The 20231-nt window shown below is 46.0% G+C and overlaps 2 protein-coding genes across 2 annotated transcripts in view; both read right to left on the reverse strand.

Annotated features, from left to right (window-relative positions):
• Positions 1 to 3244, reverse strand: part of LOC132577602 (probable E3 ubiquitin-protein ligase HERC4) — a 50218-nt gene extending 46974 nt beyond the window's left edge. The window contains exon 1 of the mRNA XM_060247389.1: positions 2968 to 3244. Within this exon, the coding sequence (XP_060103372.1) occupies positions 2968 to 3244 (277 nt within the window). The remainder of the gene's footprint in view (positions 1 to 2967) is intronic.
• A 4784-nt stretch (positions 3245 to 8028) lies between these two features.
• LOC132577338 (probable E3 ubiquitin-protein ligase HERC6) overlaps positions 8029 to 20231 on the reverse strand; it is a 36436-nt gene continuing 24233 nt past the window's right edge. Inside the window, exons 17-25 of the mRNA XM_060247070.1 lie at positions 18023 to 18193; positions 16634 to 16780; positions 16509 to 16518; positions 15418 to 15574; positions 13172 to 13238; positions 12359 to 12429; positions 10045 to 10228; positions 9850 to 9952; positions 8029 to 8271 (exon numbers count right to left, since the gene is read on the reverse strand). Of these exons, the coding sequence (XP_060103053.1) occupies positions 8060 to 8271; positions 9850 to 9952; positions 10045 to 10228; positions 12359 to 12429; positions 13172 to 13238; positions 15418 to 15574; positions 16509 to 16518; positions 16634 to 16780; positions 18023 to 18193 (1122 nt within the window). The 3' untranslated portion in view covers positions 8029 to 8059. The remainder of the gene's footprint in view (positions 8272 to 9849; positions 9953 to 10044; positions 10229 to 12358; positions 12430 to 13171; positions 13239 to 15417; positions 15575 to 16508; positions 16519 to 16633; positions 16781 to 18022; positions 18194 to 20231) is intronic.

The raw sequence follows: 20231 nt of genomic DNA on the forward strand, positions 1-20231 counted from the left end.
AAATCCTCAAATGACTGGGGAGTTTTGAAAAAACAAAGCCAGTCCCCTCCCCCACACATAAATAAAAAGGAAGTTTTCGTCCTTTCATTGAAGCAGAACTGCCAGGTACTGCACAGAGGGCAGGGTTGCCAACAACCTGGAGGGAAAAAATCTCTCACCCTTTTAAACAGATGCTTAATGTGAGAAAATGAGTACTTAAAAGTCTTTCATGACATAGAGGTACTTGACAGATAACATCTCATTAAGCCTCTGTTAAAGGGAAATGACACTGGATTGGGTCCAGTTAGCTGTTTTGCTCAATCTTATCACATTCCCTTCCCTATTAAAGCCTCTATCCTATCTGACTTTTGTCCACTTAGGTCCCATGATCTTAAGCATTGTCTGGGTGGTCAAAGGGGCTCCCTCCTCACCTTTTCACTAGCAGAAAAACTGGTTGAATCCAACTCATTCCCCCCCTCTCTCCAAGCTGGCAATTCTAAATTGTAGCTGTATGAGTGTCCAGTTTCATTTCAGTTCCCACCTAAACCATCTCATAGGGATGTTGTGGGGATAAAATGGAGGAGGGGAGTACCCAGGGCAAGAAAAATATGACAGATGCATTGCTAGAGCCCCAGTGTTCCCCAGAACACATTCTGAGAACCCTTCCTTAGCTCTATTATTTATTAGATATTTATCCTTCTTCCAGCGAGTGCATGTCTCTTTTCTTCTGCTTTATCTTCACAACAACCCTGTGAGGTAGGTTAAGCTGAAAAATAATGACTAGCCTAAAGTCACACAGTGAAATGCATAACAGTGAGGATATGTAGCTCGCCTTGATTATTTATGGTCCAACAAGATGCTTTATCAGTGTACACCATGAGAACCCAACTGATTGAATTAGAGGCATCTGCAAAACTCTGACACAAAACAGAGCCTCCCCCTTGCATCTCTGTATGATTCCCTGTTCAACCTCCCCTCTTCCTAGTCAGTCTCTGCTGAAGGCTAGTGCATCTGCTGCGTATGTGTCTGCATCATCCAAATATTGCTGGTGCAGAGTGTGTGTGTGTTAAGCACTGTCAAGTCGCTCCCGACTTATGGCAACCCTATGAATTAATGACCTCCCAAATCTTCCATTGTTACATAGTAAAACAACTTGCCCCGGCAGAGGACCTCCTGCTGCAGCTCTGCCTGAGTCTCTAATTTGGACTTCCTGCATTCCAATATGGAAGCTTGGCCAGCCACCAAAACCATGCCTCAAACAGAAACTCAGGGGGGTTCACCTGGCAAGGGTGGGTCATATTCTTGCTTCTATGCTAAAAATAAACCTTTTTTAAGTGCTAGATTTGTGAGAGGGCCATAACTTTGGATGAAAAATGCCCCTGCTCAGGCAAGGGAACCAAACACTATTCAGCGGGCATGTGAGACAACGAGGAAGAACAGGGCCTGCTGAAAAGTTATCACTGTCAAATCGGGTCACTGATATTGCAAACCACATCGGCTCCCCTGAGCCGCTCAGCAGAGATGTAGTACTCATTTTGGTGCTGAACTAGCAGCTGACATACCTTCTACCTACAGTAAGACTGCTGAGTTTCCTACACAGTGGCACGTACCTAGTAGAAGTTAGCAGCCTTCCCTTCACTGAACCTTACATTGGAAGTCTGGGAAACACCACTCCAGCCCCAACACTCTATGATCCAGGATGACCACTCACCTTCCTATGGCAAAAACTTACTGGGTCTGGGAGTAGAAAAGGCACAGGGAGTCCTCTACAGAGGGACAGATTCGAGAACAGTAGCAGCTCAGAGACCAACAAGAGTTTCCGGGTGCCAGCTTTCAAGAGCCAGAGCTCCCTCATAGCCTTCTTTAGATCAGGAGGCTACAGCTCAGAGCTAGAGCATCAGCTTGGCATGCAGAAGATTCTGGGTTCAATCCTTGGCATCTCCAACTAAAGGTAAAAGGTAGCCCCCTGTGCAAGCACCAGTAATTTCCGACTCTGGGGTGACATTGCTTTCACGTTTTCACGGCAGACTTTTTAATAGGGTGGTTTGCCATTGCCTTCCCCAGTCATCTACACTTTCCCCCCAACAAGCTGGGTACTCATTTTACCAACCTCGGAAGGATGGAGGGCTGAGTCAACCTTGAGCCGGCTCCCTGAATCCAGCTTCCGCTGGGCTCGAACTCACGTCATGAGCAAAGCTTGGACTGCAGGGGGCAGTGATGTGAAAGTCCTCCACCTGAGATCACAGACAGCCTCTCTGCCAAGCTAACTTGGACACAAAAGCTTATGCCCAGAATTAAACTTCGTGGGTCCTTAAAGGTGCCACTGGATTCAAGCTTGGTTGCATTGGGCAGATCAGTGATCCAAGGCATCTTCACGTGACAGGCAGTGTTCCCTCTAAGCCAGGAGTGGCCAAACTTGCCTAATGTAAGAGCCACAGAGAATAAATGTCAGATGTTTGAGAGCCGCAAGACATGAATGTCAGATGTTGGAGGGAGGGAGAAAAATAGATGGGGCAGTGGAGGTTGAAAGAAAACAACTAACTTTACATGTATTCTCTAAGCTACTGGCTGGCTTGGCTTAGAGAAGTGGTTTGAAGAGACCAATGCCTTCTCCAAGACAGCCGAAGGGGTAGTGGGGTCTTCGAGAGCCACACAATGTGTGTGAAAGAGCCACAGTTTTGTCACCCCTGCTCTAAGTTGAGTTAGTGTTTTGGCCTCCGGCTCACACATTTTTGCCTTAGCTCAGGAAAAACAGCTCCAGAGCACACTAATTGACACAGCAGCTCACAACTGTAATGTCAGTGGCTCACAAAGTGAAATTTTTGCTCACAAGACTCTGCAGCTTAGAGGGAACACTGACGACAGCCAGTTATGAGCCTACCCACAAGCGCATCCCGCCAGTTCAGTGGTACCTCCTCTCAGGTTGCGCCCCATATCTTTTGACGGTCAGTGAAGACGAGAGCCCCTCTCTCAGCACCATCTACTCACTGGGTTTCCTCGTCTGGCCCCGGCCGCCCCCCTTCTCCGCGCCGTCCCAAACGACAACCGTCCCGTCGGTCTTCACCACCGCCAGGCAGCCTCGCTTGCAGCTGATCTGGCGGATGGCGCCGGGGTCCTCCTGGAAGAAGGCGGCCGCTGGGAAGAAGAACAACGACGGCGGGGCAGCAGAAGGCGAGGCTGCTTGTTTCGGGGCCCCTCGCCGCCGCCTGGGCGTGTTTCCCGGACCACTCTCCTTGCTGGACACCGCCGTCCTATGCAAAGGCATCTTGGCAGACCCCAAATCAAAGGACGAGCCCCCGACTTTATTCGATCGAGGGGTATGAAACTGCTCTTCAAACGGAGCTGGCTGCTCTGCACAAACTTTCCGATTGCAGACTCAGGTTGCAACGCTCCGGAGCGGCCCCGCGTTCAAGGTTGCCTCGCAAGCCGCCTTCACAGATCTCGGCCAGCTGCAGTCCTAGCGCAGGAGAAGCCCGACAGGGGGCCGTCCTCCCCTCTTGCCGGATTGGCTTTCGGAAGGCAGCCCAGAGAGGCGGCTCCTCCGGGGAAATGGAAACTGCGACCGCCGGCACGTGATTTCTGCTCTGTGCTGAAGAAGAGGACTGGCGAGGGTGAGGAAATCCGCCCGCCTCTTCTTAACACGTGCAGCGCCTCCCAAATCTGCAGATGTAAATAAGGTGCAAGTTCAATAGCAGAGAAAGTGGCAGGAGGTTATCGTCACAGCAACTGCAAGACGCCTTGGAAGACTGCCCCCCCCCGCGTGTTAGTTAGTATGGTTGCCAACCTTGAGGCCGGGGCTGGAGACCCCCCGAAATTACAACAGATCCCCAGAATTTATTTATGGATTACTGGATGTCCTCTTCTATCTCTCTCTCTTTTTCTATCTCTCTCTCTCTTTGGTGTTTGAGAGCCAGTTTGGTGTAGTGGTTAAGTGTGCGTAGGGTTGCCAAGTCCAATTCAAGAAATATCTGGGGACTTTGGGGGTGGAGCCAGGAGACATTAGGGGTGGAGCCAAGATCAAGGCTGTGACAAGCATAATTGAACTCCAAAGGGAGTTCTGGCCATCACATTTAAAGGGACAGCACACCTTTTCAATGCCTTCCTTCCATAGGAAATAATGAAGGATAGGGGCACCTTCTTTTGGGGCTCATAGAATTGGACCCCCTGGTCCAGTCTTTTTGAAACTTGGGGGATATTTTGGGGAGAGGCACTAGATGCTATACTGAAAATTTGGTGCCTCTACCCCAAAAAACAGCCCCCCCCAGAGCCCTGGATCAATTCTCCATGATTTTCTATGGGAATAAATCTCCCTAGGGAATAACAGAGTTTCCAAGCAGACATTTCCCTCCCCTCCCCCCGCTTTCTGACGACCCTGAAGCGGGGGGGGGAGGGCCTCCAAACTGGGGGATCCCCTGCCCCTACCTGGGGATTGGCAACCCTAAGTGTGCGGACTCTTCTCTGGGAGAACCAGGTTTGATTCCCCACTCCTCCACTTGCACCTGCTAGCATGGCTTTGGGTAAACCAGAGCTCTGGCAGAGGTTGTCCTTGAAAGGGCAGTTGCTGTGAGAGCCCTCTCAGCCCCACCCACCTCACAGGGTGTCCGTTGTGGGGGAGGAAGGTAAAGGAGATTGTGAGCCGCTCTGAGACTCTTCGGAGTGGAGGGGGGGGATATAAATGCAATATCTTCTGCTTCTTCTTTGTCCTCTTTTTTAAAAAAACTGATGAAAATGACCTCTTTTGGGGTCAGAAGGCTAGGAATATTCCTAGTTAGTAGCAGTATCACAGCTGAAATGGTAGGGCTATTTATCATAGCGATCACTTTTTTGAAATAGTCAGTTGGGAAATATGCCCTCTTTTTAGCTTTTCAAAATATGGTAGCTCTAATTTATTTAAATAATTATTCCAGTTCTGGAGAAAAACAGCCGCTTTGGATGGTGGAAAATGCGTGAAGCTATCAGACCATTGGTCTGTCAAGGTCTGTATTGTGTGGTCACTTTTCAGCATATTTCACATCACCTACAGGGTTTGAAATTGGGGCCTTCCACAAGTAAAACAGGTGCTCTGCCACTGAGCCCTGACTAATCCCCATTTGTCACCTGAAGGGAAGTGACAAAGGTTTATGGGTCTCCTGTTCTCCCCAGGTAATATTACCCAATCGGGCTTCAATCTGACATTCCTCCTGTTTTCTTTTTTTAACATCCAAGCATTGGAAGATGTGAGGCACCTGAAAACTTGCACTGCTTGGTTTCTTTTCCATTTCTCTGCTGCTGAAGGGTTTTGTGCTGGCCACCCACCCCCACCCCGCCCTTCAATGCAGGATCAGCCTATAGCATCCCCACATGTTCCTCCAGCTGCTGCTTAAAGACTACCAGTGAGAGGGAGTTCACCACCTCCCTAGGAAGCTGGTTCCACTGTCGAACAACTCTTACTGTAAAAAAGTATTTTCTAATATTTTATTTTATTTTTTGTGAATTTGTAGTCCGCCCTTTCCCAAGATGGGCTCAGGGTGGATTATAACACAATAAAACAGTTAAAACCACACAATAAAACAGTTAAGAATTAAACAGTTAAAACCATTAAATAAAAATGAGAAAAGGTGGCGTCAGTGATATAAACATCATTCACAGATTGACACAGGATGTAGTGCGCACAGGGAGGCCAATTAGATTATGTGAGGACGCCCACCTGCCTCAGCCAAAAGCCTGGCAGAACAGCTCTGTTTTGCAGGCCCTCCAGAATGGCAGAAGTTCCGGTAAGGCCCAAATCACCTTGAGGAGCTGATTCCACCAGGTTGGGGCCAGGGCTGAAAAAGCCCTGGTCGAGGAAAGCTGGATGTCCTTTGGGCCAGGATAGTCAGAAGATGTTGGTTGCCCAATTGTAGAGGCCTCCGGGGCTCGTATGGGGAGAGACGGTCCCGTAGATATGCAGGTCCCAGGCCACGTAAGGCTTTAAAAGTCAATACTAGAACCTTGAAACGGATCCGGTACTCCATTGGTAGCCAGTGCAGACTGCGCAGCAATGGCTGACTGCCTGCCCATACAGGCAGTTCAGTCAGCAATCGAGCTGTTGCATTCTGCACCCGCTGGAGTTTCTGGATCAGTCTCAAGGGCAAGCCTGCATAGAGCGAGTTATAGTAGTCCAACCTGGAAATGACCGTTGCATGGATCACTGTGGCTAGGTCCCAAGGAGCCAGATAGGGGGCGAGTTGTTTGACTTGCCAGAGATGGTAAAAGGCAGACGGTGCAACTGCTGTGACCTGGGCCTCCATAGAAAGGGTGGCATCCAGCATCACATCCAAACTCCTCACCTTCTGAGCTGGCACAAGAGGTGCACCATCCAGCGTGGGAAGTTAGATACCCAATCTTAACCCCCAATGGCTCAGACATAGGACCTCCATCTTGGCTGGATTAAGCTTCAGCCGGCTCAACTGTAACCAACCAACCACTGGTTCCAGCTCCCTGGTCAAATGAATTGGGGCGGAGTCCAGATGGCTGTCCATCAGCAGATAGTGCTGGTACCTTCCCACCCTTAATTTGAACCCATTATTGGGAGTCCTCTCCTCTCCTGTCAAAAGGGACAGCTCCCTGCCCCCCTCTACGTGACAGCCCTTCAGATACATAATGAGAGCAATCCCTGTAGTGATGATATTGATAGCTTATTTATGGCAGGAGATGTTGAAACTAATGGTGGCAGGATAGGTAAGCAGATAGTGAAAAGCCAGGATCTCACATAACTCACCAACTGCAATGAAACTTCTCCAAAATAGGGTGGCTTCCGCATGAATGTACTCCATATTGGCTTCCTTTTAGCAATTTTCAAGAGCATGCACTTGCAATTGTTCTGTTTGTCCTACTTCTGTGTTTTCACCCACATAGCTGCAACCTTTTCCAAACCTGATTTGGTATACTATTTTTGGAAAGTTCACAAAGCACTTCCAGACACTGTATGAAAGGTGCATATTTTTGTAAATCCCACTCCACCCCATTGGTGTTGTTTTCCAGCCTCCACAACCATTCTGCATTGGAGGGCTACCTTTCAAGCTATTTTAAAATAACAGTAATAGACAGATCCAAGCTGGCAGCCGTGTTGGTCTGAAGCAGCTGAACAAAGCAGGAGTCGAGTTGCGTCTTTAAGACCAACCAATTTTTATTTAGAACGTAAGCTTTCATGTGCTCTTAAGCACACTTCATCAGACGAGGAATCCAGCACAGTGTGCTTAAGAGCACACGAAAGCTTACGTTCTAAATAAAAATCAGTAATAGACATCAGTTTAGAACTGTAATGTCATACCAATCTATTGAAACTATGTGATCATTCCCAGCTTTAATTTTTTTAAAAAGAGTACATCTCTGCTCTTTTCACTGTAGACATAGAAATGGTGCAGACTGTACATTTCTGCTTCTAACTCTGCAGTGGAAAGGGCTGGAAATTTATTTTTTTTAAAAATGAAAACTGGAAACAAGTAAATTGTTGCAATAAATCGTAACATCACAATGCTATAGCTATTTAGCTGTTACTGATCCTTTTAAAGCCTGAGAGAAGCCCTCTGGAAGGTGCAAGGGGAAATGGCCACCATGAGAGGCTAAGGCAAGAAAAAAACAGAGCAAACTTTTGTGAGGATGCTTCATTGGCCCTGCAAAGGCCTCTCAATTCACAGCAGCCAACAACAGTCTGACTGACAACAGTATAAATTTCACACCTGAAAGCTGTGGTGCTTCTGCAATGAAATCAGAAAAACGGCCATAAAATTTTTTAAGGGGGGGGAATGACAATGGAAAATCTAGGAATGCAATTATCTGGATTCTCAGAAACCGCCTAGAGAATAAAGAATGTGTTTACTGAAAAAAAAAAGGCCACCAAGAACCCGTTGGGAACAAGCTGGAATTGTTTAATTATAAATGCATTTTGAAAAACAGGGACAGATAAGAAAAAAGCAAAGCTTCAGGAACTATGCAGGGAAATCAATGACAGTCAACAGGTTTGAACCACATGAAGGCCCTGTAGATTTCCTTAAATTTCTCAGTAATGCACAAAAGGCTAAGCTACCAAGCTCCGATCTATGTTATTGAATCAGCTGTTTCACTGCTTGCCAAAGCCTCGATTGTACTCGATGGCCTGGAGAAGTTTCTCCTTTAGTCTTCCCATTGTGGAAAAAAGAGGCAGAAGTAGAAGACTATAGCATGTCAGAGCCTCAGGGATGTGATTTTCTGAAAGTGCCTCATATGACTGAATAGTTAGTGTCATGGACTCCATTCCCGTAATAGGGACCCGGTCACTTCCTGCAACAAACACTGAAGGAAGACGTAGATTAGGCAACCCTCATAAGCCAAGTCAGAAGGTATCTGGACAGTTCTAATTGCTTTGAACATACTTTGACAGTAACTTAAATAGAATTACAGATCTCCAGGTGGTGCCTGGAACTATGCAGATCAGTTCACCTGGAGAAAATGGCTACTTTCAGAGGTTGATTCTATGTCACTGTACCCCACTGAAGATTCCAACCCTGTTCCTTCCTATGCTGTACCCCCAAAATCTCCATGTATTTCCCAACCTGGAGCTGGCAATCCTAAACTTAAATCACAATGGGATACACTGTGTAATCTGTATATTGCTACATAATCCAAGTGTGTCAAACATAAAGTCCATGGGCTGGAACCGGCCCCTGCAGAGGTCATATCTGGCCCATGAGCAACCAGCTCTTTCTTGCTTCCTCCTTTGGGGTTCCTGCCACAGCATCATGCCTCACTGTTGCCCAGCTCCTTCAACTGCTCTCATTGTTGGAACTCTCTGTCTGGGGCAAGTGAAGCTCTGTATTCTTGGTGCTTGGGAGGGGCAACAGTGTGAGGGCTTCTAGTATCCTGGCCCCACTGATGGACCTCCTGATGGCACCTGGTTTTTTTTGGCCACTGTGTGACACAGAGTGTTGGGACTGGATGGGCCACTGGCCTGTTCCAACATGGCTTCTCTGACGTTCTTATATTTGCTTCACAGGGAAGAGAAAGAAAGCCAAGTCTCCCTACATTCAATTGGCTGAGTGCTTCTCCTTCTCGTCCTTTGGGAAGGGAGGGGTGAGAAACAGCCAGAGAGAGCAAGCGTGGGAGGGAAGGCTCATTTAAGACCAACAAAGTTTTATTCCAGGTATATGCTTTCATGTGTCCACTTCTTCAGACAGAAAGAGGAAAGGGGATTCTTCTGACAAGCACAGTTTACATTAATATTGCCCTGCTCTGCTGTTTACTTTGAGACCTGAGCTCTCTCTCTCTTTTCACACACACACGTTAAAAAAGAAAGGGGGAGCAGGACCGAGATGCATCTGGAAAAGGAAATTATTTTGGTTTATTCTGAAAAGTTTGTTTTAAAGATCAGATTTCTCTGTGCCTATCTGAAATTTTATTTTCTTTCAAAAAGATTCTGATTAGGAATTACAACACTTGGACTGGATTCTACTGTTTAATTACTGGAAGTAGATGGCTAAGTATTTTAAAATACATTCACGGTTCCATATATTTCAGTTCAACACATCTTCTCCCTCTCCCCTCCCACCTCACTGGCTGCCTTTCTTCATATTAACACCCCCCCCCCCCCGGCTGTTTTAACTGTTTCGTTATTATCACTAGCACTGAGTGAATTTTGCCCAGTCTGAAATCAACACATTATTTCACTTGGAGAGATCTCCCTTTCCAGTTCTAACTGATGGGGGGGGGGGGGAGGAACCTAACAGCACAGATTGCAATCTTTATTATCTCCAAGTCTAACAACTACTCTGTAAGGCAGGCTGTAAAGACAAAATGGGGTGGGGGAGCCACTATACCCTAAACCCTTGGGAGGAATGGCAGGATTAAAAAAAAACAAACCTTACTAATACTTACATAGAAAGCCTTTTTTGTCAGCCAAAGTTAGTTCATGGAAAACCTGCCAGAACATCATGATGGTAGGATGCGTTGGACTATATATCCCCTCATATTTAGCATTCTTGAAAAGAAAGGGCGACAATTGTAAGATATGAGTGAAACTTGACAGATGCAATAATGACTGATTCTAGTCAAGGCAGTGGCTGCACCAACCTTTTCATATATGTCCCAGTTGTAATTTGCAAGCCCAACTGCCACGTCCATCAGCTCCTGAGGCTCGAAGAAGCCAACAACCCGCTTGTCCAGGACTTTATAAAAACCCCTCTTGAACTCTTCAAAAACGCCTTCTACAGATCTGTTGAAGATATAATCTACGTACTTGTTGACAAAGTCCTTCCTTTGAAGAAATAAACAGAAAGATTTCAGTAGGCTTCTGAGAAAGGAAGTCTCACCACGTAAACAAAACCTTTGATTTCTGAAATTCAGTCAATACCAGTGTTCCCCTTAAACTAAGTTAGTGTTTTTTAGCCTCTGGCTCACATGTTTTTGTTTTAGCTCAGGAAAAATGACTCCGGAGCAAACTAATTTATGCAGTAGCTCACAACTTTAATGCCAGTAGCTCACAAAGCAATTGTTTGCTCACAAGACTCCAGTCTAGAGGGAGTGTTGGTCAATATCTCCCTGAAAAGTCACAGAGCAGAATGCAACTTGATTGTTGATCAGTTTTATATGACTTGAAATAAACAATAACCACAGAGGGCTCTTATACGGACACATTTTTGTTTGAACACAAATGTTTATGTCGCGCCCTGGGCACCCCTCCCGGTCTCCCGGCGCCCCTCCCGGGCACTCTGGGGCATTCCCCGGAGATCTCAGAAACAGGGGGTGGGAGCCGGGTTACTTCACCACCCGTTCCCCTCCTGGCTGTGCTGCGGCTCCTGTCCCTCTCTCTCGCGAGGCAGCCTCAGTAAGCACCGGCCAGCTTCCTCCCCAACCTCCTGCCGTCCCTCCCTTTATCCTCCCCCCCTTCCTGGGTTCCACCCCTCTCTGGCTCCTCCCCCCCTTCAAAGCCCCAGACGCCCGGGAGAGGCGAGCCAGGGCTGGGCTGCCTGGGGCGTCCCGGACCTCGGCAGCGTGCTGGGGTGTGGCGTCTCTTGCCGCCACGGGTCAGGCGGCTCTCCTCCTCTCTGCCCAGCGCTGGGCTCAGCTTCTCCCTCCTGCTTCCCGATGTCTCGCTCTGGCCAGGCTCCTCGGACCCGGAGACGGGCTCGTTGACTGAGAGGCGTTGTTTGGGCAGCTGTTGGCACCCCGTCAGCCCAGGTGAGGGGTGGGGCCACCGCGGGGGGTTGGGAAGGTGTGGGAGGCTCTCGGGGCGGCGGGGCCCGGGAGCGGCTGGCAGGCGCTGGGGGGTCTCCCTTGCGCAGTCCTCGCCCGGGCTGGGCGGGACAGTTTATTAAACTCAGTTAACTAACCTGATCCTGAAATAGCACTAGCCTTGATCCAAATAATCCAGGCTAACCTGATCTTGGAAGCTAAGCTCTGTCAGGCCTTGCTAGTACTTGTACTGGAGACTACCAAGGAGTACCAGGGTTGCTATGCAGAGGCAAGCAATGGCAAACCACCTCTGAACACCTCTTGCCATGAAAGGAGGATACATCTGTTGTCAACGAGGGACGAGTTTGTATATTCTGAAATATTGTAACCAAGGATAGTGAGTATTTTTTGAAGTATTTTTTTGAAATGTTAATTTTTTTTAAGAAATGCAAATATGAACCCAAACACATTCTGCAATTTGTTTTACTCTAACTGGAAACAATTGTAAAATTTTAATTATTATAGGTTTATGTTGTAAAGCAATCAACTATGAAATGTTTTATCAATATAGGTGAATGAAACTCAAAATCCCGGGCTGGAAGAAGCTATGTGAAATAGGAAACAAAGGTCATCCTGTTCCCGTGGAAATTTGTTGTACTTTATTGCTTTGATTATCAAGGAGATTCCTGGAGATTTGTATTTACTTTGATGGAATTATTGCAAGTGTTTTGTACATTAGTTATAAAAATTGTGGTTAGATTTGTATAAGTTTCTTAGCTATTTATGTCACTATAACCTGTTGGTTGTGGTTTGCTCGTGAAAACCTTACAGCCTGCTGTTATTTGACAGCATTTTCTGCCACCAAAATAGCACTGGAACTGTTGTATCCAATGTCTGTCTCCACCAGGGAGGAAGCTGCATATACTAAACTCTACAATCCTCTTTGAATTCGAGCAGACTTTGGAGGATGGTGGAAGACAGGAGGGCCTGGCATGACTTTGTCCATAGGGTTGCAAAGAGTCGGACTTGACTGTGCAACTAAACAACCATCCTGTGAGAAAGGCTACACTGAATGGGAGTGACCTGGATCAAGCTCACCCATGGAACATTAAAGACAGACCAGAGATTTCAAATCAGGGCTGGGGATCTACCAGAAGCCCTTGGGAATAGGATGGCTGCAAAGCAACAGAATAAGGAACTCATCATTACATACTTGTTTGCATTGTTCACAGCTACTGATCTGCCATCTGGAATCAAATCTACATCTCTGTTGTCCCAGGATATCTGAAATTCAATGTAAAAATTGACAGGTTGTATCCTACTGGCTTTTCTGCTAGTGCAAGAATAAAGGACCCTTTTTTGTGCCCTGAAAAAAGCTGTCCAGGGTTTGTGCAACTTTCATGGATAAAAACATTATGCAGGACACAGAGGTTGCAGTGAGGACAGGGATTCCAACTGAGCAAGCAAAAAAAGATGGCAGGATCAAAAACCATGAAAACCAAGCCAACAAAAAATCAAGTCCGGGCCATCCAGTCCAACTGCTTAGGGTCTATGCAGGGAACCTGAACCTGGAGCACCTCTGATAGATGGCTTTTCAGGTTTTATTTAAAGATCTTGCCTCTAGTGAAGGAGAACCCACCCTCCCCATAGGTAACTGGACTTCATGATGAACTGTTCTTACTGTTAAATTCCTCCCTAATGTTCAGCTGAAAGCTACCATCCTGTAATTTACAGCCATTAGATCTATTCCTGCCCTCTGGATCACCAGAGAACAAGCCTTTGCCTGCTTCCTGGTGTTTTGAAGAGCATGATCACACCTTCATCCCCATCACTGAAAGGTAAGGCCATTGCCATTAAGATACATATAACAGGCTAAGGAACAGGAATAGCCTCAACCAATGGGACCAAATGCACATTAGTAGCTGGCTGGCTACACTTCCACAAAAAGATAATCCTGAAATGTCGCCAAAGGAAGTTGCATGGTGCCAGTGGAACAGGCACGCCAGTGTCTTCTGGAGATACTCACGTAGTAACACAGCTGAAGTTCTGCTTCCATATCACCCTCTTCATAATCAAGTACTTCCTGCAAACTCCTTATTAATGGTGAGAAAAGCAGAAAAACAGTGTTTAACAAGTAATTACAACATGAGATTGAGCAAAGGTATTAAATGGTGTGGCTGACCAGGCCACTCCACCCCTATCTGTTGCACTGGAGGTCATGCCCCAGTCTTTACTGCTAACAACAGCTGCTGGTAAGCTGGTTGCCATATTGCATTCAAAAACATGGCAGTTGGAAGCTGGGCTCTGGCAGCAACCACGGAAGAGCAGATGCTAATGGTGACCGGGAAAAGCAGTACACTGGAATGCAGATTCAAGGATTTTTCTCTCACGCAAGGCAAAATGTAATATATTCTGGAGGGAGAGCAGCTTAGTCCAGAAGATCTCAACAGGGTTTGGGGTTTTTTTAAAGCTAAATGCAGGCTGTTCACTTGCGAACCTGGTATGTTCATACCTCTTTGTGGCAGAATGTGCCTGCAGACCCCATTCCACCCTGCCTTCCTAAGGGTTCCCAACTCCTTGAAGGGGCTTTTTACTCTTGAGTAGCCACTGACACCACCTGATCAATATAGGGCTTTCCACTGAGGGGATGAGGACCCTCAGCTTCCCTTCCCAACTCAGAGGCCTCCCCTCAGTGTCTCCCACTGCCCGGCACCTGGTTCCCACAGGGACAGTTTAAGGTATTAGGCATCCTTGGAGAAATAGCCACTTGCCAGCTCCCCTGGAGCCCCTTTTTAAAAGAGCATGTCCAAAACAGCGAGGATCTACGGGGCACAGAGAACCACTCCTTGTTTATTAAAAATAAAATGTTTACAAGCATACTTTTAGCACAATGTCAGACTGAAGAAAGGAAAAACAAAAAAAACTGGTAAAACTCAAATACTCTGTCACTCTCAGTTATATGTGCCCTAACAGATGTTAAACTAGGACAGGCTCTTTAGCTTTAATAAGTTACAGCTCCCTACAGAGCCACCATCTCCTTGAGGCTTGCCCCATCTCTCCAGGCCAGTTGCATGGTCAGCATGGCTGCCTCAGGAATTAGGAGTCCTGTATCCTTTCAGGAGCACAGCACCTCAGAGAAAGAGCACAACTTCCTCTTGCAAGGAGGTTTTCTTAACTCTGTATCTCCACTCGCTTGCCCATGTTATGCCAGGTCAAATAAGTGTTTCCTCCAGCTCATTCCTGAAGATTGTTTCTGGGGTTGTTCTAGCCAAAAGCCCTCCAAACTCTGTTTCTTGCCTGGGGAAGTGGGGGGAAGGTTTGACTGTCTCATTGTCTTCCTGCTGGATCTATTAGCATTTGTAAGGAGGTGAGCTGATGTAAGGAGCCAGTGAACGCTTCCTCCTCTGACTAGAGGGGGGGAAACTTGGCAAAACGCATGGGGAAAGATTTTGCTGCTTACTAACCTTCCAGGAGACAATGCATTTCTCCACACTCTCCATCATGCCTTAACATTGTGTGGCTCCATCACTTTAGCAGTCTGAGTTAACTTCAGGTTCAAGCTGGAGCGCTCTTTGCCACTGACTCATAAGGCTAAACAATTTAACAACATCTAGGCAGTATCTGCTGTGAAATCTCAACATGCACTACCGCAAGAAACGTATGGCTTAGACAGATATAAGAACGTAAGAGAAGCCATGTTGGATCAGGCCAATGGCGCATCCAGTCCAACACTCTGTGTCACACAGTGGCCAAATTATACACACACACACACATACACACTGTGGCTAATAGCCACTGATGGACTTCTGCTTCATATTTTTATCTAAACCCCTCTTGAAGCTGTCTATGCTTGTAGCTGCCACCACCTCCTGTGGCAGTGAATTTCACATGTTAAATCATCCTTTGGGTGAAGAAGTACTTCCTTTTATCTGTTTTAACCTGTCTGCTCAGCAATTTCATCGAATGCCCACGAGTTCTTGTATTGTGAGAAAGGGAGAAAAGTACTTTCTCCATCCCAGCATTATCTTGTAAACCTCTATCATGTCACCCCACAGTTGACGTTTCTCCAATCTAAAGAGCCCCAAGCGTTTTAACCTTTCTTCATAGGGAAAGAGTTCCAACCCTTTAATCATTCTAGTTGCCCTTTTCTGGACTTTTTCCAATGCTATAATATCCTTTTTGAGGTGTGGTGACCAGAATTGCACAAAGTATTCCAAATGAGACCACACCATCGATTTATGAATACTGACCAAGAAAAGTTAAGCCACTTACTTCCCTAAGATCGGGCTCAGTTCTTTCAGGTCATCGAGGGAGGGCTTCTTGCCCATCAGTTTTTTAAAGAGAGCAAGCGGGAAAGGTACATAGACCATGACCCTGTTCAAAAGGCACATCCCATAAAGGACCCCGAAGAGGTAATACTTTTTCTTCTCTGAAGGCTGGAATTAAGAAAAACATGAGATCATGGTATACTCCTGTGCACCAGCTGCTTTCCTCAGACAGCCTTGTCCTAAGGTTGTCTATAGGTCAAGGCATTCTCTGTGGCAGGTGCTTTCTTCTGGAATGGCCCATCAGAGTGTAAGATGGTTTTATTCCAGAGGACGTGGCATGCAGGGTGAACTGTTTGAGCAGATTTGGTTGTGTTTTTAACCTGTGTTTTTAACGTTGTACATGGTTTTTAATTATGTATTGTTTTTAACATGCTGCTAGATGCTTGGAGCTTTTGCTGTTTTGTTAGCTGCCTTGCGTCTGAGGAGATAAAGCAACACCACAAGCCAAACATCAAGTGATTTCAGGTGCAGTCATTGGCTCCTCTTGCAATCTTTAAAGCCCACTTTGAGCATGTAAGGCGGGCAGGTCATGGATGTTACTACAGCCTGGACCAGTTTCTCAGCACAAGCTTAAGAAGCATGAGTAGCCAAATGCAAAAGTTTCAGTGCATTCAGCAGCATCCAGATCTTCAGTAACACTGCTTAGAGAAACAGGTGCTCCAAGTGTGAAAGAAGCCCTTTGCCTCATGATATTTACAAGGATAGGACTGGGAACGAAACTGGCTACCAGATTTAAATGCTTTATTGTACCACAGAACAGCCCTATTCAGAATGATAACACACACACCAATCTGACAATCTCCATGTCTGGGGAACTTAAATTAGGCCAGGAAGAACAAATTTATAAATGTAGCAAAGACAGTTGTCTAATAACTACACCATCTAAAATTTAAATTACATCAATTCAAGTTCCTTTAGTCTATAGTTTATGGGTTTAAAGCAGAATAGTAATGCCACAGCTTTCTATTTCTCCACCATGTTGTGCCCCGTCCTCCCTCCAAGGCATTCACAACCACACATACAGCTTTTCTGGACTTATTTTATGCTCACAACAACCTTGTGAGGATGGCTAGGCTGAGAAATCATGCTAGGCAGGGAGGGCAGGTGCCATTCTGCATCCCTTCCTCATGCCTAGAAGTTTCCCTGAAGTGAAAGCTTACCCTAGTTGGAAACCACATAGGAGAATTCTTCTCACAATACATAAACATCCCGTAGTCTGGCTGGCTCATCTCCTCAAACACGTACAAAAAGAATTCGACCAAAATCCCTCCAGCTTCATGTCGATCCACCTCTCCTTCAAATTGAATCTGCAAAAAACAAAACAAAACCCAACAACAAAGGGTTTTTAAAAACATATCAGTACTGACCTCACGGAACATGAGGCAAAGAAGACAGCAAACATCTTCCACTGAAATCCCCTCAGTCACTAGGGTCACCTTTCTCAAGAGCCCTGGATGGGACAGGGTACAATGCCGTAGTGTCCACCCTTCAAAGCAGCCATTTTTTTCTCTGGGGGAGCTGATCTCTGCCAGCTGGAGATGTTGTAAAAGTGGGAGATCTCCAGGCCCCACCTGGAGGCTGGCAACCCTATTTAGAAGCTTGTAGAAAGCTTCACAGCAGGCCTGCTCTGGGGCAATCCCATGTGGGACTGTATAGAAGACACAAAGAGGAACAGAATTTTCTCCTGACACAATCTTTTGGGCCAAATTGGCCTATCTGGTGGTTTTAGCTTCTTAAAATAGATAAATTAAGTTCTGGGATATTATTTTGTGTTATTTAGGGCAGGGGAGCTCAACCTGGTGCCCATAGGTGCCACAGAGCCCACCAACACCTTGAGGATTTGATTGGCTATGCAGATTCTTTAAAAAAATGTTTGGGCAGCAGGTGCCATCACAGGCACAAGGATCTTCACTGTGTGACTGAAGGAAAGCTCAGACAGCCATTTTGTAGTTGCACCCCTCTTTGCTGTGTCAGAAGTCCCAAAGAGCCTGCAGGCTCAATAAAATTGGGGACCCCCTAGTTTTGGGATTCTATAGTAAGTTTCATCTTATTTGTCTGCTCACCACTTGGCATACTTTCTAGAGAAGAACCAAGTAAGCAATTTTGAAAAGAAATGTTAGGAAATGTTATGTGCCCTCAAGGACCCTGTGAATTAATGACTTCCAAAGTGTTCTCTCATTGACAGCCTCACTCAGGTCTTGCAAACTGAAGGTTTTGTGGCTTCCTTTATTAAGCCATTCCAGAGGGCCATTTTTAAGCAGGGGAGTTCAAAGTACAGGAACTGATCAAAGTACAGTAGTTCAACATGTGCAGTTCTGGCTTCTGCAGGCTGATAGTCCAGCTCTGAAGGAAAGAGACACATTATTTTGCTCTATGTTGTTTTCCTATAATATACTCCAATGTGTTTCTCAAGGTTGCCTGATATCCTAACCCTTTAAGTCCTTCGCAATCTACATTTGGTGTCTGGAGTCACATTTTGCCCACTCCAGATCCAACTCTTCACAGCATTTCCAAGAGTGAAATAACAATACTACCTAATGCCAACTCACCAACAATTGCATTTTCAGGCAGGTATCTTCCACCCGACTCAGTTTTTGGAAAGTATCTTCTAGAAGATTATGACGCTGTACCCGCAAGAGAAAGACAGGCATTTTGGGATATTCATCTATTCTGTGCAGTTGGTTGTGGAGTAATCGATGGTGGGCTTGTAGCTTTATGCCCTGGAAGAAAAATAAAAGGGGAAAAGAAGAAGAAGAAGAAGAAGAAGAAGAAGAAGAAGAAGAAGAAGAAGAAGAAGAAGAAGAAGAAGAAGAAGAAGAAGAAGAAGAAGAAGAAGAAGAAGAAGAAGAAGAAGAAGAAGAAGAAGAAGAAGAAGAAGAAGAAGATGATGATGATGATATTGGATTTCTATTCCGCCCTCCACTCCAAAGAGTCTCAGAGCGGCTCACAATCTCCTTTACCTTCCTCCCCCACAACAGACACCCTGTGAGGTGGGTGGGGCTGGAGAGGGCTCTCACAGCAGCTGCCCTTTCAAGGACAATCTCTGCCAGAGCTATGGCTGACCCAAGGCCATGCTAGCAGGTGCAAGTGGAGGAGTGGGGAATCAAACTCGGTTCTCCCAGATAAGAGTCCGCACACTTAACCACTACACCAAACTGGTTATTTATCTACTATTCTGAGAGAGTCAGAGCTCCCTTTCTCAGATACTTCATATCTGACAAAGTGAGATTTGATTCTCAAAAGTTCATACTCACAAAACTTTGTCAGTCTCTAAAGTGCTACTAGACTCAGAGCTAGTTTTGACTGGATAAGGCCCTGACTCTTGGAACCAGAACCTAGGATAAGGCCTTCTTTTTAGTCCCTTGTTGACTTTGTTTCTCTTCCTTTGCAAACAGGTATTTAAGGCCTAGGCTTGCAGAGGCATGAGCCATTGAGAGCCAGCCAAAGAGCTCTTGTCCCTTGTCTTTTAGCTTGAGGGTCAGAGCCTTGAGCTGGGAAAAAGATGTGCTAGACCTGCTCTGCCTTCCCCCTTTGTCCTATTTTCCTTTTTTTTTGTACTGAAAGCTGCTTTCAGTCCTCATTGGGGAGAAAAGTAGAATGAAAATAACTGAATATGATTCATATTTCCTGCTGGAACACTGCTCTGTAGAAATTCCACTGTAATCAGCAAGAGCTGGGATCCTCCCATAGCCTCATCTAAACCATAATGCTTAACCGTATTCCAGGTGATGGTGTGACCTCCGGCAAGAGGACCTGATGTGAGTATTGAGCATGACAATGCATGGTGCAAAGTTTTTCAAAACTTTTTCCCACAGGTCAAGAGGTTCCTTTTCCCATAAGTCCTTGCTAGCTTTATACGGGAAGTTGCAAAAGCACTAACATTTTCATGGAGAACTGCAGGGACAGGTGGCTAGATACTTTCTGTTCTGTCAAAGAGCCTGAATTCAGAACTCAATTATGGGAGATACTGGAAACTTCATTCCTCAGGATTATAATGCAAACATTCTCACAATGCTATGGGCTAATAAAACATGAAATCATCACAGCATTCTTGAGGAGGCAGGCTAATAGCTCAGCAAGACTAATGCATACGGTAACCTTTCTAAATGAACAAATATGTCCAAAGTTAAAACAGAGATTGCCCTGTGATGGCTGTATTATTTAGGCCAAACCTAAGCTGATGACTGGGGGAGGGAGAGTTGTTCCATATAGCAGTGAGGGGGGGATTACGGTCGTTAATTCCCAGTCTGTGCACTCACTCTTCAGCCCATGTCTTCTGAATGGACATTGGAGGGAATAAGGTTGGGGGAATGATCAAGATCTCTCATTTTTTGTCTCCTTGAAGAGCTCTCCAGTGACCCTCTCTCCCTGTGCTATGCTGGAAAACCACTGAGAGTAGAGAGGAAAATACCACACATTAGCAAGAGCCTTTTTGGTGGCCCTTTTCTCAATAGGGTTGCCAGGTCCAATTCAAGAAATATCTGGGGACTTTGGGGGTAGAGCCAGGAGCAAGGGTCTGACAAGCATAACTGAACTCCAAAGGGAGCGCTGGCCATCACATTTAAAGGCACCGCACACCTTTTAAACGCCTTCCCTCCATTGGAAATCATGAAGGATAGGGGCACTTTCTTTAGGGACTCATAGAATTGGACCCCCTGGTCCAATTTTTTTGATGCTTGGTGGGTATTTTGGAGAGAGGCTTTAGATGCTATGATGCAAAATTGGTGCATCTACATCAAAAAACAGCTCCACCAGAGC

The sequence above is a fragment of the Heteronotia binoei genome, chromosome 9 (genome assembly GCF_032191835.1).
Source record: "Heteronotia binoei isolate CCM8104 ecotype False Entrance Well chromosome 9, APGP_CSIRO_Hbin_v1, whole genome shotgun sequence".
In the NCBI taxonomy this organism is placed as follows: domain Eukaryota; kingdom Metazoa; phylum Chordata; class Lepidosauria; order Squamata; family Gekkonidae; genus Heteronotia; species Heteronotia binoei.